General features: G+C 39.0%; 2 protein-coding genes across 8 annotated transcripts in view; both read right to left on the minus strand.

Annotated features, from left to right (window-relative positions):
* Positions 1-327, minus strand: part of AQR (aquarius intron-binding spliceosomal factor) — a 63,905-nt gene extending 63,578 nt beyond the window's left edge. For 2 of the 4 annotated variants that reach the window (XM_026075781.1, XM_026075779.1), the window contains exon 1: positions 37-322. In XM_026075781.1, coding sequence (XP_025931566.1) covers positions 37-120 — 84 coding nt within the window. In that variant the 5' untranslated portion in view covers positions 121-322. Of the gene's footprint in view, positions 1-36 lie in introns of all 4 variants that reach the window. The other 2 variants (XR_003255192.1, XM_026075780.1) reach the window with 2 other exon arrangements.
* Positions 328-13,850: 13,523 nt separating this feature from the next.
* On the minus strand, positions 13,851-21,978 carry ZNF770 (zinc finger protein 770). Of its 4 annotated transcripts, none has more exons than XM_026075784.1 (3): positions 21,899-21,978; positions 19,473-19,686; positions 13,851-17,998 (listed from the first exon to the last, which is right to left on the minus strand). In XM_026075784.1, the coding sequence occupies exon 3, from the start codon at positions 17,853-17,855 to the stop codon at positions 15,720-15,722; it is 2,136 nt and encodes a 711-aa protein (XP_025931569.1). In that variant the 5' UTR covers positions 17,856-17,998; positions 19,473-19,686; positions 21,899-21,978; the 3' UTR covers positions 13,851-15,719. The 4 variants fall into 4 exon arrangements, with proteins under 4 accessions (XP_025931569.1, XP_025931570.1, XP_025931572.1 ...); XM_026075785.1 differs by lacking the exon at positions 21,899-21,978 and adding an exon at positions 21,551-21,735; XM_026075787.1 differs by lacking the exon at positions 19,473-19,686.
* Positions 21,979-22,037: the final 59 nt, after the last annotated feature.

A 22,037-nucleotide genomic window follows, 5' to 3' on the forward strand; every position in this document is an offset into this window, starting at 1 on the left:
CCGCTCCCTCCCGGCCCCCTCCACCGCCAGCCCCACCTGGGTCACAAATTCCGCGTTGATCTGCGACACGGTGGGCGCCACGACCTTCTTCGGCGGCACCGAGGCCGCCGGCGCCGCCATCGTGCCACGAGCCCCCGCCGCCTGGCACACGCCGGGCCACGCCGCAGTCTCGCCCCCCCCCGCGTTCCCCGCGCGGGTGGCACCGCCCTTCGCCACAGTCCCTTCCTTCCGCAGCCGCGGAATGGTCTGTCCCGAACACCGGCTCGGCCCCACCCGCCTGCGGGCCGCGCGCCCAGGGCACCRGAAGTTTGGGCAGAAACCGGAGCGGAAGTAACCCCTGGGTGACGGGAGCCCGGCGCACGGAGCGGGGAGCGCTTCCGGGGCAGGGGGCGGGCTAGAGCGGCCGCGAAGAGGGGGACGGGATGGTGGTGCTGCTTTTGCCACCGCCACCGGGAGACCCTCAGGGACCCTGCCCCTGCCGCAGGGAGGGAGGGAAGCTGCAGTGGGCGAGAGGCCAAGGGGCGGTGCAAGGGGAGAGCTGTAACGAGGCCGTGAGCCCCGGAGCCCAGGGCGCCGCTCTGGCCCGCCTAGGCTTCGCGACATGGCGGCCGCCAGGAGTGGGGGCGGCGGTAGCGGCCCGCCGCGGGGTTCCGCGGACAGCGGGCGGAAGGCCCCGTGGCATCGCCTGCCTCTGCTTTGCCCCCTACGGGGTATAAATCTGGTGGCTGTCAGCGCGCTGTGGTGCGCACGCGTGTGGGAAATGCCTGTGCACAGGTTTTAGGCGCACTGATAAAACGAGATTAATTAGCCTGGGTACTGCAGTACTTGGCGCACATAGTGGTAATCCAGACTAACGTGTCCGTATTTAACAATCCCTAAAATACTTCTGCCAGCACCAAAATGCATAGAGGAAAGTCTAGAATGAAACACTAAAGAAGTTGGTCAAGGTTCTTGTATGATTATATTTGTTCTTTTTTTCCTATGTGCTACTGTTGTTTCTGTAACATAAATGATAAATAATTATGCAAGAGAAGTAGCCAAAAGCTAGTTTGATAAAACCAAAGCTCATCCCTAAAGTACGAGGAAAGACTGTGATACAGTGAAGTATAACACATTTCAAACAAAGTGCAGAGAGACCCAGAAGTAATTTAGGAATTGATTTGGAACTGCAAGGAGGGAACAATCTGATTATCAATATTATCAACCACACCTTGTCATCTTACTGTTTCTACCTCTTCCCTGTCAGTTATCTGTCTGAGTTAGAGGTGTTAATTCTCTACCACCTTGCAGCTAATGATGCAGGTAATCTGTGTGAGGCAGTAAGAAAGCTCCTCTTTTTTTTCTTCTTCTTWGTTCTCTGCAGAGAGGCAATGGCAGTTTTACCCCTGTCCTCCTAGGTCAATAGGTATGTCTTTACTACATTTTGAGAGTCACTCTTAAGACCTCTATGAAGGCCAGGCTCATGTGCTACATCATCTCAATAGTGTTGCCACATGACTAGGCCTAGATGCAGGCAGAGGCTGTTCCCAGAAGCACATATAACCCAGTATATTAGTACATTACTAGGAAAACCTGAAAAAGCTGTTCAAAAGACTGCCATCTCAAAAGAYTGTAAAGACAGAGGCACTTAAGAACACATCAGGCTTATGATTGCTTTTATGCCCTCTTCAAATGCTATGTAAATATACCTAGTGACTACTGCTATTATTGTTTTATTATTTAGAGCAAAGTTTTCAGTCCAAATACTATATAAGAGCTAATATGGAAAAGACCATCTGCTCTTATTAACATCAAACAAATGCCACCAAGATCTGAGCATGGTGCATGTTGTTTGATATATGTACCTATAACATGGAAAATCTGTGGAGCAGAGGAGAGGCAAAAGGACCAGAGGGAAGAAGTACATGCTTACAGAAGCCAGCAATTTGGTTATGATTTAGAATGGTTTGTAGTTAACTTATTCTATTTAGTAAACAGATTAATTAAGGAGGAAATTAACATACTCCCTAGAGGAGTTACAGTGCTTTGTTTCTGTGCTCATTATCCAGCACCTGCCACTTGAGTACTTTAAACTTCCAAGCAGATATCATTGAAGTCTGTTTGAATATGACCTCCTTTGTTTTGATATCAAGGTGATCTCCATTTCATTTCTTCAAGAAGAGGTTAAACTAAATATTCTTTTTGAAGTTGAATTAGAACGTACAGTGGGAATGGAAAAAGTAACGACAGTATCTCGAATAGGATCAGACAATGGCTGCATTCAAATAAATACGCCTACTCCATTCCTTTGCTTTGCAAGATCCAGAAAATCTGAGTTTGCTATATGGAAACAGGTAAAATCAAAAAGTTTTCAAGAGCTACTGATAATAATTTCTGTAAATAACAAAGATTGAGAACTATCCTGTCTAATAATTAAAGCTTTTAGAGAAATCTGTAATTAATAAAGATATGCAAATGCAAAGCAATTAAAATACACTTAAACCAAGTACTCTGTCTGACATTTAAATTGTGATGAAAAGGTTTATCTAATTCCATGTTGACACCAAAACAAGCAGTTACATTTGCACTTTCTCCATCACTTTGTATGATTGCTAGCACTTGCATCCCACAATAGATGTAAAAAACATGAGTAAATTTACCTGTGCCCTAAGCTGGCTGGATGAGCCAAGTTAGCACATTGCTGTACCTTAGCTAATAAGTTGGAGAGAACGCTGTAGGTAGTAGCTTCCAGAATTAACTTGTCTTATACCTGACTACCTCAGAAATCAACATAGATAGCTTATGTTTGCATGTACCATAATAAATAGAAATATAACAGTTTGTCCAGTTTGGAAAAAAAAAAAAAAAAAACTTTTACTGCCTATAAGTAGATTCGAGGGATAAATGGCAGGAAGGGAAGGAACTATTGAAGCAACAAATCAGTGCTGAAAAAAAGGACAAAGGAATAAAAATTATATACAATCAGGATGAAAATAGGAAAGCTTCTAAAAAATGGCTTTCAGATGGGAGCCATAAGTTTGTCATGTGTTTAAGACATTGTGTGATACATTTAGGAGAGATTATGTGATGATTACTTGGGATCTCAGCTGACAGTATTTTATGACCTTAGATTTCTTTTCCAGTAACATGCTTTAAGTGTCACCCATGAGGCCCACCTCATTTTTTTGGAACAATTACCATGCCAAAAGGTAGGCAGGCAAATAGATTTTGGACTTGGGCTGGTAAATTTTCCCAGACAGCTTTGCAAGGCTAACTTAAACCATTCCAGCTGTCCAACAGCTGACCTCTGGTTATGATAGATCATCAGTCATGTGTTAAACATCCCTCAAAAACTTTAGATTTCCATATGGTATCAACACTATGAAAGCTCAAGGAGGAATCCATATTGACCTAAGTTTTGCCCTTTGGGTGTGCCAGTGAGGAGGTTAGTTGTCTTAGACTTCTCTACAGTCAATGTAGAGACAGAGACCCTTCCAGAAGGCAAATCAGTACTATTTTAAGTGCTCTGACTCATCTTCTGGAGGAGCATCTGCTGATAGTGGAAGCTAAAGTTAGATGCCTAATGTTAGGCAATATGATTACATCCCTTGATGGCAATGCCAAATAAAGTGATAAAGGTCTCCTCCCTACAAATAATGCATTACATATTTGTCTTTAAGGGGCTACTGTTTAGTTACAGAGTACTATGATGGTAGGACTATAAAAGAATATCAAAATACTAAGTAATGCTTTGGCAAGATGTGCCACTGCCAAGTATCAAGAGCAGCTGAACCTTTGAAGAGGAGTTGTGGTGAGATCAGACATTCYGATACCAGTGTGGTGCATATGTCCCCACCTGTGACTCTCACCCAGCTCACAACTGTCTGTTAAGACTATTCTTTCAAATACTACACTCAGTTTCCCCCAGAGTGGAGACATGTCAGTCACTCTCCACCCTAAAATGCTTTGTAGTCAAGGGGAGAAAGGAAACCCTGCACACCATCTTCCCCAAAGCCGTCTGTGAACTTCCCGATCTTTCTGTACTCATTGACTTAATGCGTCAAGAAAATCAAATATTCTTTCTCTTCAAAAATCTGTTAATTCATTCATGAAGACATATATTATTTAAAAAGTCACATATTTGAGTAGATGCAGTTTTCAAGACTATTATTCATTACCAGGCTGCATATATTCTTGGCCAATTTATATTCAATGCTGCTTTCTTGCTTAACTAGCCCTCCTGTTTTGGATGCTTGCCGTTCTGTGTTATTGTAGCCAGCAAAAATATGCTCTTCCACTTTTACTTTGTAAACTGTAAAAGCCAAGGTCATAAGCTGGCCATATTCTTACTTTTATCTCAATTATATTCTCCTGAATACAATATCTGTGTTTCAGGAAATATCTGGTGATAATCAGCAGGAGTTGTTTCTATGTTCTATCCTTTCTACCTTATAGATTATTTTAGATTCTACCTATAGTCACAGAAATGATGAATTTCTAGCAATGAGTACTCAATAAAATTCATCCATAAAGCGTTCTAATATTAATTTTTTTTTTAAACTTGTGATTGTTTTASGTTCTTCAGTGAGACATGAATTAAAGTAATGCTGATGTTTTGATCCTTTAAAACTTAATTCAATAATTTGATGACATTTCTGTGAGTCAGAAATTTGTGAGCTTGTATTTTGTCTGTGATGCTAACTTGTTATATGTTGATGATATAATTAATTTAATTATTAACTCGTAAAGCAAGGGCATTCTGAATTTGCACAGTGTTTTGGATTTTGTACATATTGTGTAAGGGGTAAATATTCTTAATTCACTTCTAGCAGGAAAAAAATAACATACACTTATTACACTATTTATAAATACTACATAGTATTTTTTCAGCCTATTTCAGCCTATATTTTCAGCCTATTTTCACTCCATTTCTAAGTCATACTAATAGGGTTTTCAAGCAGACAGTCACCTGATTGAAGACTATGGAATTTTGCTAACTATAAACATTTTTTTAATTTAAATCCAAGCATAAGCAGTCATGCTGAAGAAGTCAGATGCACTGAGGTAGGAATAAAAAGAAACTATGCAATACAGACATAAGTTACCATGGTCAGAGAGCCAGATGGACTCTTCTTCTGGCCTCTTTGAACATACTCCAGGAGTGCTCCATCACCTTTTTCAGGATGGAGTCCCTCTGGACTAAAAGTGAAATCCCAAATGAAGCAGAAAGCTCCCTAAAGACCCACGTAGCGCAAGCAGGGGCTGACGTTCCTGTGCTAGGTTCTTCACTTGAGTAGTGGAGCAATCAAGCTATAGAAATTCCAGAATGGAGGTTGCAGACAGCAGGTGGACTTATGAGTTTAAGGGAGGAATGTGTATCCTTTTAACTCTTCCAGGCTTCTCCACTAGAAAATACTCAAGGGGGCAGCCTTGACTAGGTTTCACTTGAGATCTTAACCCAGTTAAAGAGGATTAGTTCTAGGGGTAAGAACCCATAGTGGTCCTACTCTTGGGGCCACAGTACCTACCTACCAGTTACAATGGTTGACCACTTAAGCTAGATTCAACACCTATATATTTCTAATATAAAAACTGTTTCACTTTTTGCTGTTTTTCTTTCACACAGATCCTTCAGGCACTTATGCTTTGAGTCTTATATCCTTCAAGCTTCTTAGACATCCTAAATAAAGCCTGCACTGTGAGATGCAGATTCCATATGGATACCATGTTGCACCTGTGTAAACTCTAGTGGGACAGCTTTGTTCCTGAGCATGCAACAAATACCGCCAGTTCCCTCAGGTTGCACAGTATTACCTTATGCATTCTAGCCACCAGATTCCTCCAAAATCATGAACAGGCATCAGCTAACTGCTACCCTTCTAAGCAAACGCTGTGTTAGGGACAGGTGGCTCCCCATATGCTGCTGCCTGGTCACTGCAGTAGAGCAACAGCAGTGTACCTGGCTCTTTGATGATCTGGAATGACGAGGTGGCTGCTATGACAACTGCCTGAAATCCAAGCGGCCAGGGCAGCAGAGGTGGTGGAGGGTCCCCTAACTTAAGACGTAATTGAGGATATTGAAAGCTTCTTGCCTGGGTGTAGACTCTGCTCCCTCATAGCTGAGGGTGTACTGGCAGCTGAAACTGTTTTGATGAAACAGAAACATGGCTCACTAGCAATGTTGTGTTGCTGCTCCACACTCTCCAGCCAGGGACTGTTTTCCTCCTGGTCCACCAGTAAAAGTTCAAGCTAGGCCTAGAGTTCCAGTGCGTGATCTCTCCCAAAGCTTTGGTGCGCTTTATTTCTTGATCAAGATGCAGGGATGCATGGGCCTCTTCCTTTCACAGTCATTGAATATAGCTGTACCTCTGCTTACAACTGTAGTTGCTACTCTTTTCTATTTATGTTGAATGCCCCTCGTGGTTTTTTGGACCTTGTGCTATATAACTCAGAGGCAAAGGGAATCTCTACAGTCCTTTTTCCAAAAGTGATCTGTCATTGTTCTGACAGTGAATTCATCTGTATGCAGAAAGGGACAAAGACAAGTCATAGAGGGAGATAGCTGCATTGAGCTTTCCCAGTGAACAACTTAGAGACTCAAAGATTTCTAGGTGGTCGAGGTGACTTAATAGAGCTGTGCTGCTTAGGATGAAGGTCTAGATATCCAGAGTGCATCTCACTGGTATAGGAATTTTTTCTCTGGCCTAATAAAATTGCATTATACTAAATACATAAGCTTAGCTTTGGGAGAAGTGTCTAACTACACACTGGATGCCTCAGCTTGGGGCAGATGAATCCCAGCCTCAGCGACATAAACCATATGTTTAGAGGCTTTTCTGTGAAGCAAGACTGTAAGGCTCAGGAGACTTCAGCTCTTTAAAATCAGCTTTTATCTCTAGCTTCTTGACATTTACACATAAGCACAGTTTTTTTGAGAGGTATCCCTCTGAGGATCTCTGAAATGGAAAGCTCCAGACATGAGAAAGTTCAAGAGGATGGTCTCATCATGCACATACAAACTTGCACATACAGCTTTTCTTTTAACCAAAGAAGGAAAGTGACTATAAATATGCAGCATTTTGAAGTATTAATTGCAAAATTATATGACAAGTTTTGAAAAGAGATGGTGGCATGAAGGGCATGGAAATGGAATAATACGTACACTATTCAAAGACGACCAGGAACCTCTTGTGTTTCTTACCTGTTCAAATGATACATCAAATACATTGATTCAACCTGATTTCAGGTAAATAAAATTCAGAAAGCTTCTCAAAAAAGATCATATGAATCTTGAAACATGTTAAAAGTTTAGGCACGCACAATAACAAGGGTTATTCCATTGGTTATGGTTTATCTTTCACAGTAGTTAATATTCACATAAATGAAATGTTCTGTTCATTATAATTTTAATTCAATAATATCATATTGCTTTTACTATTGTATTTATGTGCATTCTTCTGGCCCAAGAGTTTGTCACTGTGTTCATCTCATTAAATATGGGTACCCACTCAGTAAATATGTGTACTTTCAAATATGTGTACTTCCACTCAGTAAATATGGGTACTTTCAAAAATGATGCCTCAGTTTAGTAACAGATGCTTCTTTAAATATTTAGAATTTTAAAGTGTAAAGAAGCCGTCAGTAGCATTCTGATTTGTGTATAAATATTTATTTAGCACACGTTCTGGCCAATGTACTGCCCTTGATTTTTGTGCAAAACTTACAGTAACTTCAATGGAAATTCTGAGCTCATGACTAGAGAAGAATATGGCTAATTCAACAACCCAGCTGCTTTTGTATCCCAGAATAGCAAGCAATGCCTCCAGTGAAGGAAGTGGGGAAATATGAGCATTTATATCATTCTCAGCTTTCTGTTGTTGGGGACACGTTTAACTACTAGACCAAGTTAGAGCAGTCTCTGGGCTATTCTAATTCTYTTCAGAGATTTTTAGCTAGATTCCTGTCAACTGTACCAAAACACTGGTAAAAACCTAAGAAACCAGTGGCCAGTTCCAAGTGCTCTAGAAATATATGCTAGAAATCCTGTGGGAGGCAGCTAAGTGATAAATTTTCTATGGGGAAATTTCTTTCTAGATACATAGCACAGCTTAACCTCCTTAAATGTATGGTATTTAGCTTTTCAAAAATACCTTCTTTTCTTTTTTAGTAGCTATTTGTACTACTCTAGCTATCCCAGAAATCAGGAATTAATAACAGAAATACTGCATCTAGCAGGAATTTCTCACTGGTAGGAAAATCCTAGACAACCCTCTTAGTAAGCTTCGTAGAACTGCTAAGTCTTACACTGTGTGAGTAGAAAAAGCTGCTCAGTTACCATAGTATCACAAAACTATGATAACATTTCAGATTGACCTTTCAAAATAACGTGACTTTGATTTAGTTTTTTATATAACTGGCTATCCATAAGCTCAAATATCCAAAGATAAGACCTCATAATTTTAAGTATTTAAATTGAATGTATTACTCACAAAACTACATTCAGAACTATTATAGTTGCAAAATAAGCACACTTCAAGAAGCATCAAGCACAAAGTTTCCAGAGCAAGTTTAATTTGCTTTGTTTTGTGAATATGCATTATATTGTTCTAAATGACAGTACCCCAAGCAAAGAGTTTTCAGTTAATGAGCTCCTCCCTGTTAAGTGTGCAGCTCTTTATATCTTATCTTACATTATTCAAGTGCTGTTCTGAATTACTGATTTCCTTTGATCTTTTCTCAGGGAAAATATTAGCTATATTAGCTGAATGCTATACAAATATTAACAAATTCAATTTTTACAAAATCTGTAGCATGTATTGTCCCCATTTTACTGAGGGGAGATTGAGAAAGAGCTTATGGTGGGAAAAATCTCAGTGATAGCTGCTTAACTTTACATGCAGTGCTTTACAGCATATTATAAATTCAAGTACAGGGTCCACTGACTTCAGCTGAAGCTGTAAGAAGATGGTACAGCTACAAGTCACAGAAAAGGTCTTAAGCTGGTACCCAAAAAAAAGAGGAACAAACACAGTGACAAACTGCAAGAAGTCTTCATCATATATTTTGCTTAACATCATGGAAGAACTTTACAACAAAACTAGGGAGAGGGTCTAGTTTTTAGAGCAACACTCAGTCTTAACAGCCTTTCCCTTTCTAGTTCAGCAATTTCATGCCATTATTACACATGTGCTTATAACAGAAGGCGGTTCTAAACTAACATCCAGATTTTTGTTTCCAGCTATTGCTAAAAGGTGTCCATGACATTTTCTTCGACAGCTGTCTGTAATATCAAGCAAGGAGCTAATCTCTTGCCTTACCATTTGCTTTTTCCTGTATCCTAAACTCTGTATTATAAGCTTTAATGTTTTTTGCTGTGTATTAGTCAAAATGACATCCAGTATCAAAAGATAAACAAGGCTATCTTTCTTAACAGTCCTGACATCATAGGCTCAACTTTTCTAATTAGGAAAGATTTTCCACCTTAGAGAGCACCTGAAGTCAGTAACCAACTCAGATCCGCTTTCCTACCATCCCGGTTGAAGGAGCTCTGAGGTGCCTTAGACAAACAAAAAAAATGAATAAAATGTATGCTACTTGATGCGTTTTCAGAAGCAATGCTAACAATTCAGCACTGCAAGCATTGTCCCTCCCAAACTACAAATTCACAGCATCAATCTCTCACAAAAAATTAATGTGAGATAAATCTGTTTGATGGAGGAACATGAGGCCTTCATTGCTGAAACGAGATTCCAAGGCAAATCATTTCCCTTCTACTAGTGCCAGCATGAGAAGCGTTATGAAAAGTTGAGTTTATTTGCAGAATCATTGGAAAAGTAGATGTTCAAGTACATCTCCTTTCTCACAATATAGAAAAAATACAGAYTGTAGAGAAAGCTGAAGCTTGTCTAGCACACAACATAAAATTTATCAAGCGAGAACAATTCTAAGATGCTGAGAGCTATCGCCAGGTGACTTGTAGCTATCCACAGGATTTCTTAGCAGATATCCACCTACAGTTTTCATCCTTGCCTTCACCCATATCTTCTAGGCTTTTGGTAGTCATTTCCATTAATATGGCAGGATTTTGAGAGACAACAAAATAGCAATAAAACAGCACCCTTACTGAAAACAGCGAAGTTGATACTGGGGTAACACTGAAAAATAATTTCTTAACTTTTAACAGTTTCTCTTATTGAAAAAATCCTACTGTGACAAACTAAAATACTGCAAAACAAGTAATTATAGCTCATTGGCAAATAAATATTTTTCCTGAGCTAATTGCACTATCAGACACATCACTGGATGCCTGAGGGTATTCTTATGAACTCACTCACTACCTTAGTAACTGCTATTATTAAACACAGAGTAAAAAATATAAAGTGCATTACAGCAAACCAGGTTGCCAAGATACTAATCCAGGGTTACTTTCAATGTCATGAAAAATATCATAACAYGTTTCAACCTTAAAAAATAACTTCAATTGACTGAGACATTTGAGGTGGCCTAGCAGATTTCTACTCAGTTTAATAGGACTGCATCGTCACAAATAGTAAGCTCTCTGCTCAGTTGTATTTTCAAGATCCTGTCTCAAAGTCAAAATAAAATACAAATTGAGGACATCATCTGAGGTTCTGTACCTCAGCTAGCTAGTTTGGCAAACACATACTAAGAACACAAATTTATACAAATAAAATAATGCAAATTTGCATACCAGAGTGATTCCTTGATTTCTATAGGAGTTGAATCCAGTAAATTAGCAGTGTAAATGGAAAACAGAGCCTGAAAGTAGTTGGCTTTTTTAGCTTAGGAATAGATTTTATTTTTTTTTTATAGCAACAGTGACAACATAATACTCTTGTGTTCCCCTCCTTCACTGTGTCAGTAAGGCACATTCCAGTGCCACATCCAGAGAACCAGGCAGAGGCAAAGCTGGATAGCCACCATTTCCATATGCTCTCACTACCCTAAACACCTGAACCACGTTCAGTGGAGGACATGTTGCAGCTGACATCATAACTGTCAGCKTCTCACATCCTCGTGCACTGTCCCTCATACCACTTCTTCAAGCGTATGGTCTCAAACTCTGCACTCGCTCAACCCCACGTATGGGCCTCAGACCTCTTTCACATATATACCTCTCAAGACACACATCCCCCGTACATAACCTTCTAATTCTATTTAAAAGCCCCACTCACATTCTTCACACCAGATTCTGCCTCATTATCCACACTTCTCATGTACAGCCCCACAGCTTTCGCTCCTCACACTCCACAGCAGTCAGAGAGAGAACCATGGTGTTTTTTGGCACTGGTGCCCAGGCACTGTTTTGCATGCCATGGCAGCACATGTGCAATGAACAACTCCATGACACTCCATAAATCACGTATGGGTATCACAGATCCATACTAATTAGGATGAGGTACAACAGGATTCCAGTGAATAGGAAAAAAATGAAAAGCAGCGTATATAGATTAGAAGTCAGGTGCTTAGCAGAATCAAGTCATACATTATCAGACCCAGGAAGCAGAAAAGAACTGGAATAGTAGAGTACCTAAGTTAAACACATTCAAAGATTTGTGGTAACTCAGASAGACATAATGACACTGATGTTAGAACAGCAGGTTTTCGAACAAGGAAATCACYGACTGTTTGTATGTGATTTTCTTGGCTCAAGACACTGATTAACCCTTCACTTTCATGAACTCTGAAGATTAACTTTTTAATAGAAAAAAAAATRTGAACAGAAGCTATTTAAAAGCTGCTTGACAGAACTAGTCGTTATGTGAAGAAATACAATTAATATGCTCAACCTGGAAAAAATGTGTATGATAGCATAAAAAAGTCATTTCTGTAATTTCAATTTTCCTTATAATCACTGCCTCTCAGATGCATCTCATCAAACCATAAAACCAGGCTATTAAGTTAAAACTTGCACTTTAAAAATCCACAACCCTTGTGCTACAAATATGAACATCTACCTCTTCGTTTATTTAGGAGATCCAGGCATTTTGAATATTATCACAAGGGGCCATTAGAAGAACCAGATCTGCAATCTTTATTGATTTAGGAGTCATCCAGCTGTACTTAGATAAATGTTACTCAAGTAAGCTACTGTTGCAAGATTATGATTTTCAGAGGCTTACATTTATGCTACAAGGCAACCAGGAAAGCTAAGCATTAGATCCATCAGGTCTCATTATCTTCATGCCTATTTAGCTTTTCTTGTTGGCTCCAAGCATAATAGTGAGAACTGATCACAGGCAAGTAAGAAACCAAACACTCAGTGAGATGCAGTTATAAAATGGTGAAACAATTTTCCCCTGTTTTATGATGGATTTTAATTTTTTCAATTTAGGCTTTTTCCTATACATATATATTTTGCAAATTTTTTTTGTCTTTCTGCAAACATTGCAAAGTTAGCACAGCAACCATGTAAAATCATAAGCATGTTTTAGAGTTACCCATAACCACATTTCCTAGGCAGAATATGGGTTACATGATTAGTGAGTACTGTAATTCCAATGAATCTAATATTGTATACTTTATTTGCCATTTAAAAAAAAAATCCCTTTTACCTTTTTTCTGGTTGTGAACATAGAACTTCCTCAAAGAGGAATCTGTACAGTTTGCTAAGTTCCCCTGAAGAAGCTCAATATTAACATAGGAGGCTGCACTGTTTTTTTCCTGTTTATCATATGCTTTGGTTCTGCATATCATATTAAAAAAAAAMCACTACTTCACAGAATAGTTGAGGTTGGGAGGGACCTCTGGGGATCATCTAGTCCAACCCCCCTGCTCAAGCAGGGTCACCTAGAGCACGTTGCACAGGACCCTATGCGGACAGCTTTTGAGTATCTCCAAGGATGGAGACTCCACAATGTCTCTGGGCAACCTGTTCCAGTGCTCAGTCACCCTCACAGTAAAAAAAGCTGTTTCATAGATTCAAACAGCTTCCTGTATTTCAGTTTGTGCCCACTGCCTCTCATCCTGTCGCTGGGCACCAGTGAGTGGAGTCTGACCCCATCCTCTTTACACCCTCCCTTCAGATATTTATAGACATTGATAAGCTCCTCTCTGAGCCTTCTCTCCTCCAGGCTGAACAGTGCCAGCTCTCTCAGACTCTCCTCATATGAGAGATGTTCAAGTCCCTTCATCATCCTATAGCCTTTTGCTGGACTCGCTCCAGTAGCTCCATGTCTGTCTTCTACTGGGGAGCCCAGAACTGGACCCAGCACTCCAGATGTGTCTCACCAGGGCTGAGTAGAGGGGGAGGATCACCTCCCTCGACCTGCTGGCAATGCTCTTCCTAATGCASCCCAGGATGCTGTTGGCYRCCTTAGCCACAAGGGCACTTCAGTACTATCAGATTGTTACTATTAGCCCTCACCTTTCTAACAAAACAACAGCCAATGTCTGTGCCACTAAAAATACTTCAGACACTGATGGCTTGAAGTTGCCTTGAAGCATTATGGAAAATGACTAAGGTACTAATGAACAACATGAAGTTTTATGTAAGTATTGTTAACATCAGGAAAATCACTTTAGCTCAAATTCTCAAAGGTACTTGGAAAATTTTACTATGACTTCAAGAGGCAGGATTTAAACCTTAGATTTTTTTCCCCTAACCCTTAGAATGCTCTTTACCCCCTTTTTAGCTTGTTTACATTATAATTCCTTAAGAATCATGAATTTATACTGGCACAAACTTTTGTACAGGAACAAAGAGTCAGATAAACAAACTTACCCCTGCTGTCCTGAAATCCCATGGAGCCCCACGGAGCAGTTGTTTCCAAATAAATCAGAGAGTAATACTTCCCACATATGTCCATTCATCCCTCACAAGTGACCCCTTAAGAAAGAAAGGATCTTACTCTCTTTAAACATATTTATATTTTATTTTTATAGCAAAGACTGGAAACAAAATCTATTCGTTCTAACATGCAAAGTGTTAGTTTTTTTGACAACTAGTCTTCAACTTTTCTGCATATTGAATGCTATGCAGTTTCAAAACTATTTTGCACATAAAGTGTACAATAAAAGTACAATATAAATAAAATAGTTTATTACTAGTATTTTAAAAGAGCTCTACAATACACCTTCAAAACATTTTATACAGTATTCTGTCTTTCAATATGAAACAATTCACATAGGGAGAAAAAAATCTCAGTGTATAAGCTATAGTCATTCTTAAGACACTGAATTAGCCTGTCATACAAAGATCATAGTAACTACAGACCTTTTCCAAGTATTTTTCCTGGTTTTAATCTCTGAAAATGGGAAAAAAATCACATGTAGGAAAATAAAATAAAAAAATCCCTTCACCTGTCACTTCATTTATACCGAATACTATAGAGCTTATGCTACAACAAGACCTAGATAAATCACTTCAAAAATTAAAAAGTCAAAAACAGTTTATTTAAATAAATATGGATCTATTTAAATAGTGAAAAGAATGCCATGTATCTTACAGTTATGTTAATTTAGACATAGAATTAAAAACTTTGTGTTTCAACAATTCAGAAGTTGCACAACAGTGGAAACATACTAAAAGGTAGTTTTTTCACAGGAAAAAAAAACAAACTTCTTACTCAAAATGAATAAAGTTCCACTAAACTTATAGTTTTTGCCAGCCCCATAGGCACACTAGGCAAAGCTCTCTACTTACCAGAAAGTAAGTATACCTACAGATTCTCTTAATACAAACTGGAACTAATTTGAACTAAATGTCATTTTCAGTTTCTTGTATCTAACATAACAAGAATATGACTTCCTGACAAAACTGTATGTCATAGTTATTATCACATCTTAGAAAATGTTTCTGTAACTGGTGCAATATGTACGCTAGAAGGAAAGCAGACTGGTACTCAGTGAACAGACAGTAAGTGTGTGCAATAATATTAACGTTAATTTCTTGTCCTCTTGCAGCAAAATACTTCAGTATTCTGTGAACTGGCCAAAAAGCTAGAGAAGGCAAGAACTATATTAAGAAGCAGAAATAATGAAGTGGTGAAAGGGTTGAATTGATCATAAACCTTAGTACTTCGGTACTCATACTGTATCATAAATAAGGAAAATTACCTAATTGCTTATCCATAGATTTCCAAGCACATTACAGAGCAGCAAACATTCTTCTCTATTAACAATTCTATATTGCCACATAAACAATTTTTCTCATTAGACTTTTTCTGCTTCCTCAAATTTTTTTTTGAATCTTCTCTGTCTAAAAATAACCATCAGTTTTTAAAAAAGCATGAACTAACAAAGCAAGTGTTCTTTGTTTGCAAAATATAGAAGGCAGAAGAAAGTAAAAGGACCATTTTTCTGTATGCCAGGAATTACTTTTTTATCTTTACTTTTTGTTAAGTATCATTGGACAGCATACTGCCATAAAATACTAGATGGGAAGAGGTATAACTTTTAAAATACCTGATTCAGGCAGCACTGCAGATTGCTGCAACACTAATAATGCAGTAACAATGTGCATTTATAAATTCAATTCCATGTTTTTTTGTTTTTACTGTATTCTCAAACACATCACAAATTACATCAAGTGGACAGTTTTGAAGATAGTAAATGAATTTTTCATCAGGTCATCTCTGTAACATAAGAGATAATCCCTTTCAGTCAATTAGTCAGTCAACAGAAGCCTTTTACTAATTATGTAACCAAAATTTTTCATATATAACTTAATGGGACACTATCCATTTCTGATGAAAAAAATTTCTCTGGGGGGTGCTATCCTATTCAGTTGAACTGATTTTTAAGCTCTTTTTAAAGTGAGTAAGGTGATGCCTTTTCAAATGTGGGGCCTGTCTAAAGTTTTTACCACAAACCGAACACTCAAACGGCTTCTGTCCAGCATGCATTAGATAATGTCTTTCAAGCTTAGAAGGTGATTTAAAAGTTTTAAAGCAAACACTGCATTGATATAATTTCTTAATAACTTTACTTTTTTCTGTACCTTCGGAAAAATCGTAACGATGACCATAACAGCTTTGCTCTGTTTCCAATGATTTACTACACAAATACGGCTGTGTGTTTCTACTGCTGGTATCAAGAACAAAGTCCCCAGACTCAATTTCAACTTTGATTTCAGCTGCTTGGTTTGACTGAATCAGCTCAAAACCTTGAAAGCCAGATGCCTGTGAAGGTCTTTGAGAATAACTGACAGGCTGAGAAGACTTAAATTCAATGTGATCTCCCTGACGATTGAAAAGTTTGTTCAGATTTTCAAATTTCACCTGGCAAACGGGGCTTTTACAGGGTATCTTTTCAGTATGGGTGAGCTGATGTCGTTTTAAGTGAGCTGACTGTCTAAACGTCTTCCCACAAACATTACAGCCAAAGGGCTTCTGTCCCGTGTGTATAAGATAATGTCTTTGAAGTTTGGATGAAGAAGGAAAGATTTTTTCACATCTGTCACATTTACACACTTTGTGTCTGTTATGTATATTTTTAGTAGGATTTGAAAAAGCACAGTGAAGTATTTCTGGATTATCAAAGAAACCATCATGTGATGAACCATAAAAAGCGTCATCTTGATTATGCGCTGAATCATTGATGTTTAACATTCTTTCACCAGTAAGCATACCTTTTAAATTAATTCCTAATTCGTGAGGTTGTAGGTGCTCTTCCCAAGGTAACAGCAAAGGGAACGCTCTTCTTTTCTTATTACTGATCGCCTTGTGCATGACAAGTTTGCTATGGCAATCCTTGAAAGGTTTAGTAGAAGCATTGTGATCAGAATGCTCATCTCTAGCTGCAATCAGGTCACGACTTTTCAAGTGACTTGATTTAATTCTTTTTCTGTCAGGCAGAGAAGAATTTGACGCCTTTTCTCCACCATGCTTCAGCTTCATCAAAATTTTATTTTCCATGCTGACTTTGCGGCTGCATGCTGTTGGACCATTATTTGAACTTTTGTCATCTCTCAGATAAAAACATTTGTGCAAATTTAGAACCTGTTCCGTTTCAAAACACTGCTCACACACCGGGCACTGATAGGGTACAATATAAATAGAGTGAGCATCACGCAGGTCTTTCTCTTGGGACTTGTAAGTATCAGCATCCTCAAAACTATCCCTCTTTCCTTCCAATGAGTTTTGTGGTCTGGAACATTTAGGACTCTTTGCTTTGTATATAATATTGGGGTAAGTCTTATTTCTGGCATGGAGCTGTTTGTGCTTCATGAGTTTGCTCTGTATTTTAAACCCCTTCTGACAAAAACAACACTGAAAAGGCCTTTCTTCTGTGTGGGTGAGCTGATGGATTTTTAAGTGTGTTGACTGTCTGAAAGATTTACCACATGAAGAACACCTAAATGGTTTCTGGCCAGTGTGAATAAGAAAGTGTCTTTGTAGCTTAGATCTTGATGGAAATGTCTTGTTACATGATTCACAAGCATGAGTTTTCTTTCTCCTTCTGGTACTATGTAGATGATCTGCCTTTGGGCACTGATGCAGCATCCACCTCTCTTCAGTAGTAAAAGACTTCCGGCACACAGAACATTGAAATATGCCACAAACGACCTTATCTTGCTTTGAATCCACAGATTTTTCTGCTTGCTTGATATCATTCTGGTAATTTTCATTATGAAGCTGCTGATGTTTAAAGAAAGTGATCAAGTTTTTGAAGTTTCTGTGACAAACAATACACTTAAAAGGCAGGTTGTGGGTCAACTGATGCCTGTCCAGATGGACTAGCTGTCTGAATGTTTTATGGCATACATGACATTCAAATGGCTTTTGACCAGTATGTATCAGATAATGCCTAGCTAATTTTGATGGAGTTTCAAACTGTTTATAGCAAATGTCACAAATATATGGTCTTTTCCTGGGTATCCTGTTAGCTGTTACACACTGCTGAACTTTTAACATTTTTTTAAGAACAATTACACCTTGCCTGTTGTTAATTTCTTCAGATAAGTATTTCAAGTCAAATCATCAAATCCACGCTAAGATGGAAGCCCACAGAAGCAGCAGACTTTCTTAGAAGAGATACTCTTAAATCCCACAGGTCCCTAAAATAAGAAAGAGAGTATTATTTTAGCCTACGTTAATAAATAATTGCCTAAGTTTGTCTCGCTTTCTAAGAGACCAAAAACATCTGAACTAGAATATGTTTAATTTAACTTAAAGTACTTCTTACTAACAGTGTAATCACTCATTATGTTACATGATATGGCAAACCTGGACTATTTTCCAGAAGGAATATCTGTATTGTGGATATTTTTAAAATCCTGCATGTTACTTCCAAATCATATAAACTTCAGCTACATTCTGATATTTACATTATTTACAAATAAAGCATATTCTTTAAAAATACACTTATTGTAATGTACTTCTCCCCTGCAAAAGTAATCCTAATTATGAAGATGAGAGAAAGAAAACAGAAATAGAGATTCTTAGATGCCAGAAATAAAAGTGCTGTGTTTGTGAGAAGTGAAAGTTAACAATAGACCGAAACTAAACACAAGGCGTTACTATTCACATTTGTGTATCTTATCAACTATATGCAGAAGAAACAGTAATCATTTTTGCTTTTCTCTCAAAATGGCAAATACCAGAACCAGTCAGAGTAACAGACAGTAACCATTAACTATCACCAGAATGAAGTTGGCCACCATCTTTAAAGTAAGATGCACATGATATGTACACTGTATCACAACCGAGCTAGAATATCTGAGTTGTGGTACTCACCGATGTGTATACTCTTAAGTCATCACAAATATCAAATAATAAAATCAAATAAAAAAATGGGGTTATTTTAAATCATCATAATGAATGCAATATCACTATTGCAAAATCATGAAACAGTTGGTTTTACGTTTCCTTGCATTTTCAACAGTCAGAACACACTTAGGCAAGCTACTGTGTCTCAGCTAAGGCATAATGACTTGCAAACAAGAAAAAAAATAATTCTTGATGCCTCAATTACTTCCAGTTTTATTCAAATACCCACAGGAACAGCTAAAAAGGACTTCAAGCAACCATTTAGTCCAAGCTCTCCACTGTGAGGCCAACTCGATAATTATAATTTATTAATTATGATTTGATACCCCAAGTTGTGTATTCATTCTACATACCAGCGTAATAATAATAATAATAATAATAATGTCATTTATCCAGTGTCTCTAAAAGCCCTGCCTCTTCCCAAAGAGTTAATGTCCCTAATTAATAAAAATTCAGAAGGAAATATCTGAAAAGGAAAACTCCAATCTAAGTCATTCCAAAGATTAAAAGTCTACTACAACTTAATGCAAATTATGTTGAAATTCAACARCATAACATTGACACAATACAAAAGACTGAGAATATCTGGTGAATCAAGCTTCTTAAACTTAATGGAAAGAAATCTAATAAACTGGTAGAATCTTTCCATCTCTAATAGATATGATCTTATATAATTGTTGGCCTTATTAAATAATGTTTGGATGGATACTTTAGATGCAGTTGTCACTACACTGAGGAATTCTCTAATCTACCAGAATTTACCAGTGCAGTGGAGCAGCTGAGGAAGTCCACTTTCTCTCTCCTGTTCTCTTTTCCGACACAATTTTACCAGGCACTCAGTTTCAGCCTTCTTCTGAAGATGCACAGCTTCCCACAACAACACTCTTAGGAGATCCCCTTTTCCTCCCAGCTGCTGTCACATGATGTGAAGGCAGGGAGTTGAGAATATGTAACACCAAATGCTTTCTAGTCTGTCCTAGAGTAAAGTTAGAGACAGGGAGTCTGAGGAAAAGAGCATATTTCTCTGCTATGTTGGAACTTCTTTTACAGCTATGGTTCAAGGCAGCCTCCACTAGGAGGGAATGAAAGCCTCCTGAGAAAGAAGTACTGTAAAATTTCATGAATTCCAGTAAAGGTACTGTCATACAGATCTAATTTACACATCAGGAAGGTGCTCAAGCATTATAGTGACATACAAGGAGAAAAGTCCAAACTGAGAGACAGCTCTGACATATTATAAAAGGGATAGAACTACACAGGCTGGTCCTCATTAGAGTCAGAAAAATGTACTTTCCTATGTGATAAGGATTTAGTTTGTGGACTAGGTCCAATTTAATATTAAATTGATACTACTTTTCATCTTGGCTGCAAGGTCATGCAGAAAAATAGGATTGAGAAGTAATGTAGGCCACTGAAGGTCCACAGGGGACCCTCCTAAAACTAGTATTGTTTAATGATTAAATAAAGATTATGTTTATTAATTTTACGGATGACAGCAAGTTGAAACAAGCCAAAAAGCATGATGGAAGAAAATTCTGAATTCTAATCCTGTCTTTACTGATCAGATAAAGCTTAAAAAAAAAAAAAAAGCAAGACTTTCCATTTAGTCAGGGATAATCAACTGGAAGGGGAACAACTTATCAAGTAATAGTTGTACAGAAAAAGACCTGGAGACTATAGGGAACAGAAGCTTAATATGTCAACAATGTTTGTCATTTTTCACAATAGCATGCCATCAAACCAGGATGTACGAACAGAAMTACAGCTCGAATAGCACATAAATCTTCCATACCACTCAGTACTGCTCAGGACTCAGCTGGAGTACTCTCTCCAGTTTTGAATACTACCCTTCAAATTGGCTCAAGTGTGTGAACTAATTGGAAAGAGACCAGAAAAGGGGATCAAGAACGATCAGAGCTTAAATACACAATGTACAGGAAAAGATTAAAGTAGCTGGAATGTTTAAGCTAAAGAAGAGGAGACTTGATAAAAATAAATACATAAAAGCCAGCTCCAAAGGAAAAGAAAGAAAGCTGTTCCCCATGTCATTTATAGTTATGGCAAGAAATGGGTTGGAATTATTGCACAGAGGATTCAAGTACATTATTATCTTTACAGTTACAAAGGTTTTCTTAATAAGCATACAAATAAGTTGTGTAGGAAGACTGTTCAGCCTCCAGTACCGGAGATCTTCAAAAAAGGCTGGACAAACATCTCTCAAATTCCCACACACGTACTGTTCACCCTGCTTTGATCCATGGGAATAAATACACGATGAACATTCAGGCTTGTTTTTCTATGACTCATTAATGTACTAAAACAAACCATTTAAGAATTGAAAATACAGTGTTTCCAAATTTGCCAGTGAAGGATTGTTCCAAGTTGTTTGTAGTATATCCTCAAACCCTTGAAATAAACTAACRTTTATAGCTTTTCAGACACAAACACAAGAAAATTAATTATAATAATGTGTTAAGAAACACAATGTACCTCTTGTAACAGCAGCTACAAAGCAGACAAGTGAAAACCTAGCTGCTGATTTATGAAAGACATAGCCTGCAACCTTGATAAGAATCCGAGCACCGAGACAAACTTGGTGCAGCCTGGGTTTCTTCACCAGCCTTCCCTGCCGAAAGCACAGGGGGAACAGAGCTTACCAGAAATGTAATCTCCAGCTATATGTACAGGGAAATCGACAACGAGTATCACTGCCCCTCAAGGCTACCACACCTCCTGCGCCCCTATTGCCCATGCATCTTTCAAAACATGTTATGGAGCAAAAACAAAATAAGAAATACAGACTAGGAAGGAAAAGAAGGGCTGGTTTAAGTACAACAAACCTAAGCGCTGTTTCAACAGCTCGAGACGCCTGGGACAGGCACTTCCCACCCCAAATGGATAAACCCGGGACGCCTTCCCCCAAAGCAGGCGCGGCGAAGGAGAGGTAAAAACTTGAGAACAATTCGCGAAGCGGCTCCTGCAGGAAGCAGACGGCGACCGGGCGGACAACCGAGGGCAGCTGCCCACAGCGGAGAGCGGCGGCTCCGCCGAGGCCGCCCGGCGCGACGCGGCGCCCCGCGGCCCAGGGCGAGCTCTGCCCGAGCGCAGCCCGCACCGGCGCCGAGACACGGCCGCCGCCGCCGCGGGGGGGAGGGAGCCCGGCGGGCCGCGGCGGGGACGGGGACAACCTGGAGAAGCAGCTGCCGCGCCACCGCCTTCCTCATCCCTCCCGACGTTGCTGCTGCCTAAACTCTTCCCCCCGGATGGCAGCGAGACGCCGGGACTCAGGGAAACCCGGGCCGGAGCTTTCCGTTCCCCCGCGCAATC

The sequence above is a fragment of the Apteryx rowi genome, unplaced genomic scaffold, assembly GCF_003343035.1.
Source record: "Apteryx rowi isolate R43461 unplaced genomic scaffold, aptRow1 scaffold_410, whole genome shotgun sequence".
In the NCBI taxonomy this organism is placed as follows: Eukaryota; Metazoa; Chordata; class Aves; order Apterygiformes; family Apterygidae; genus Apteryx; species Apteryx rowi.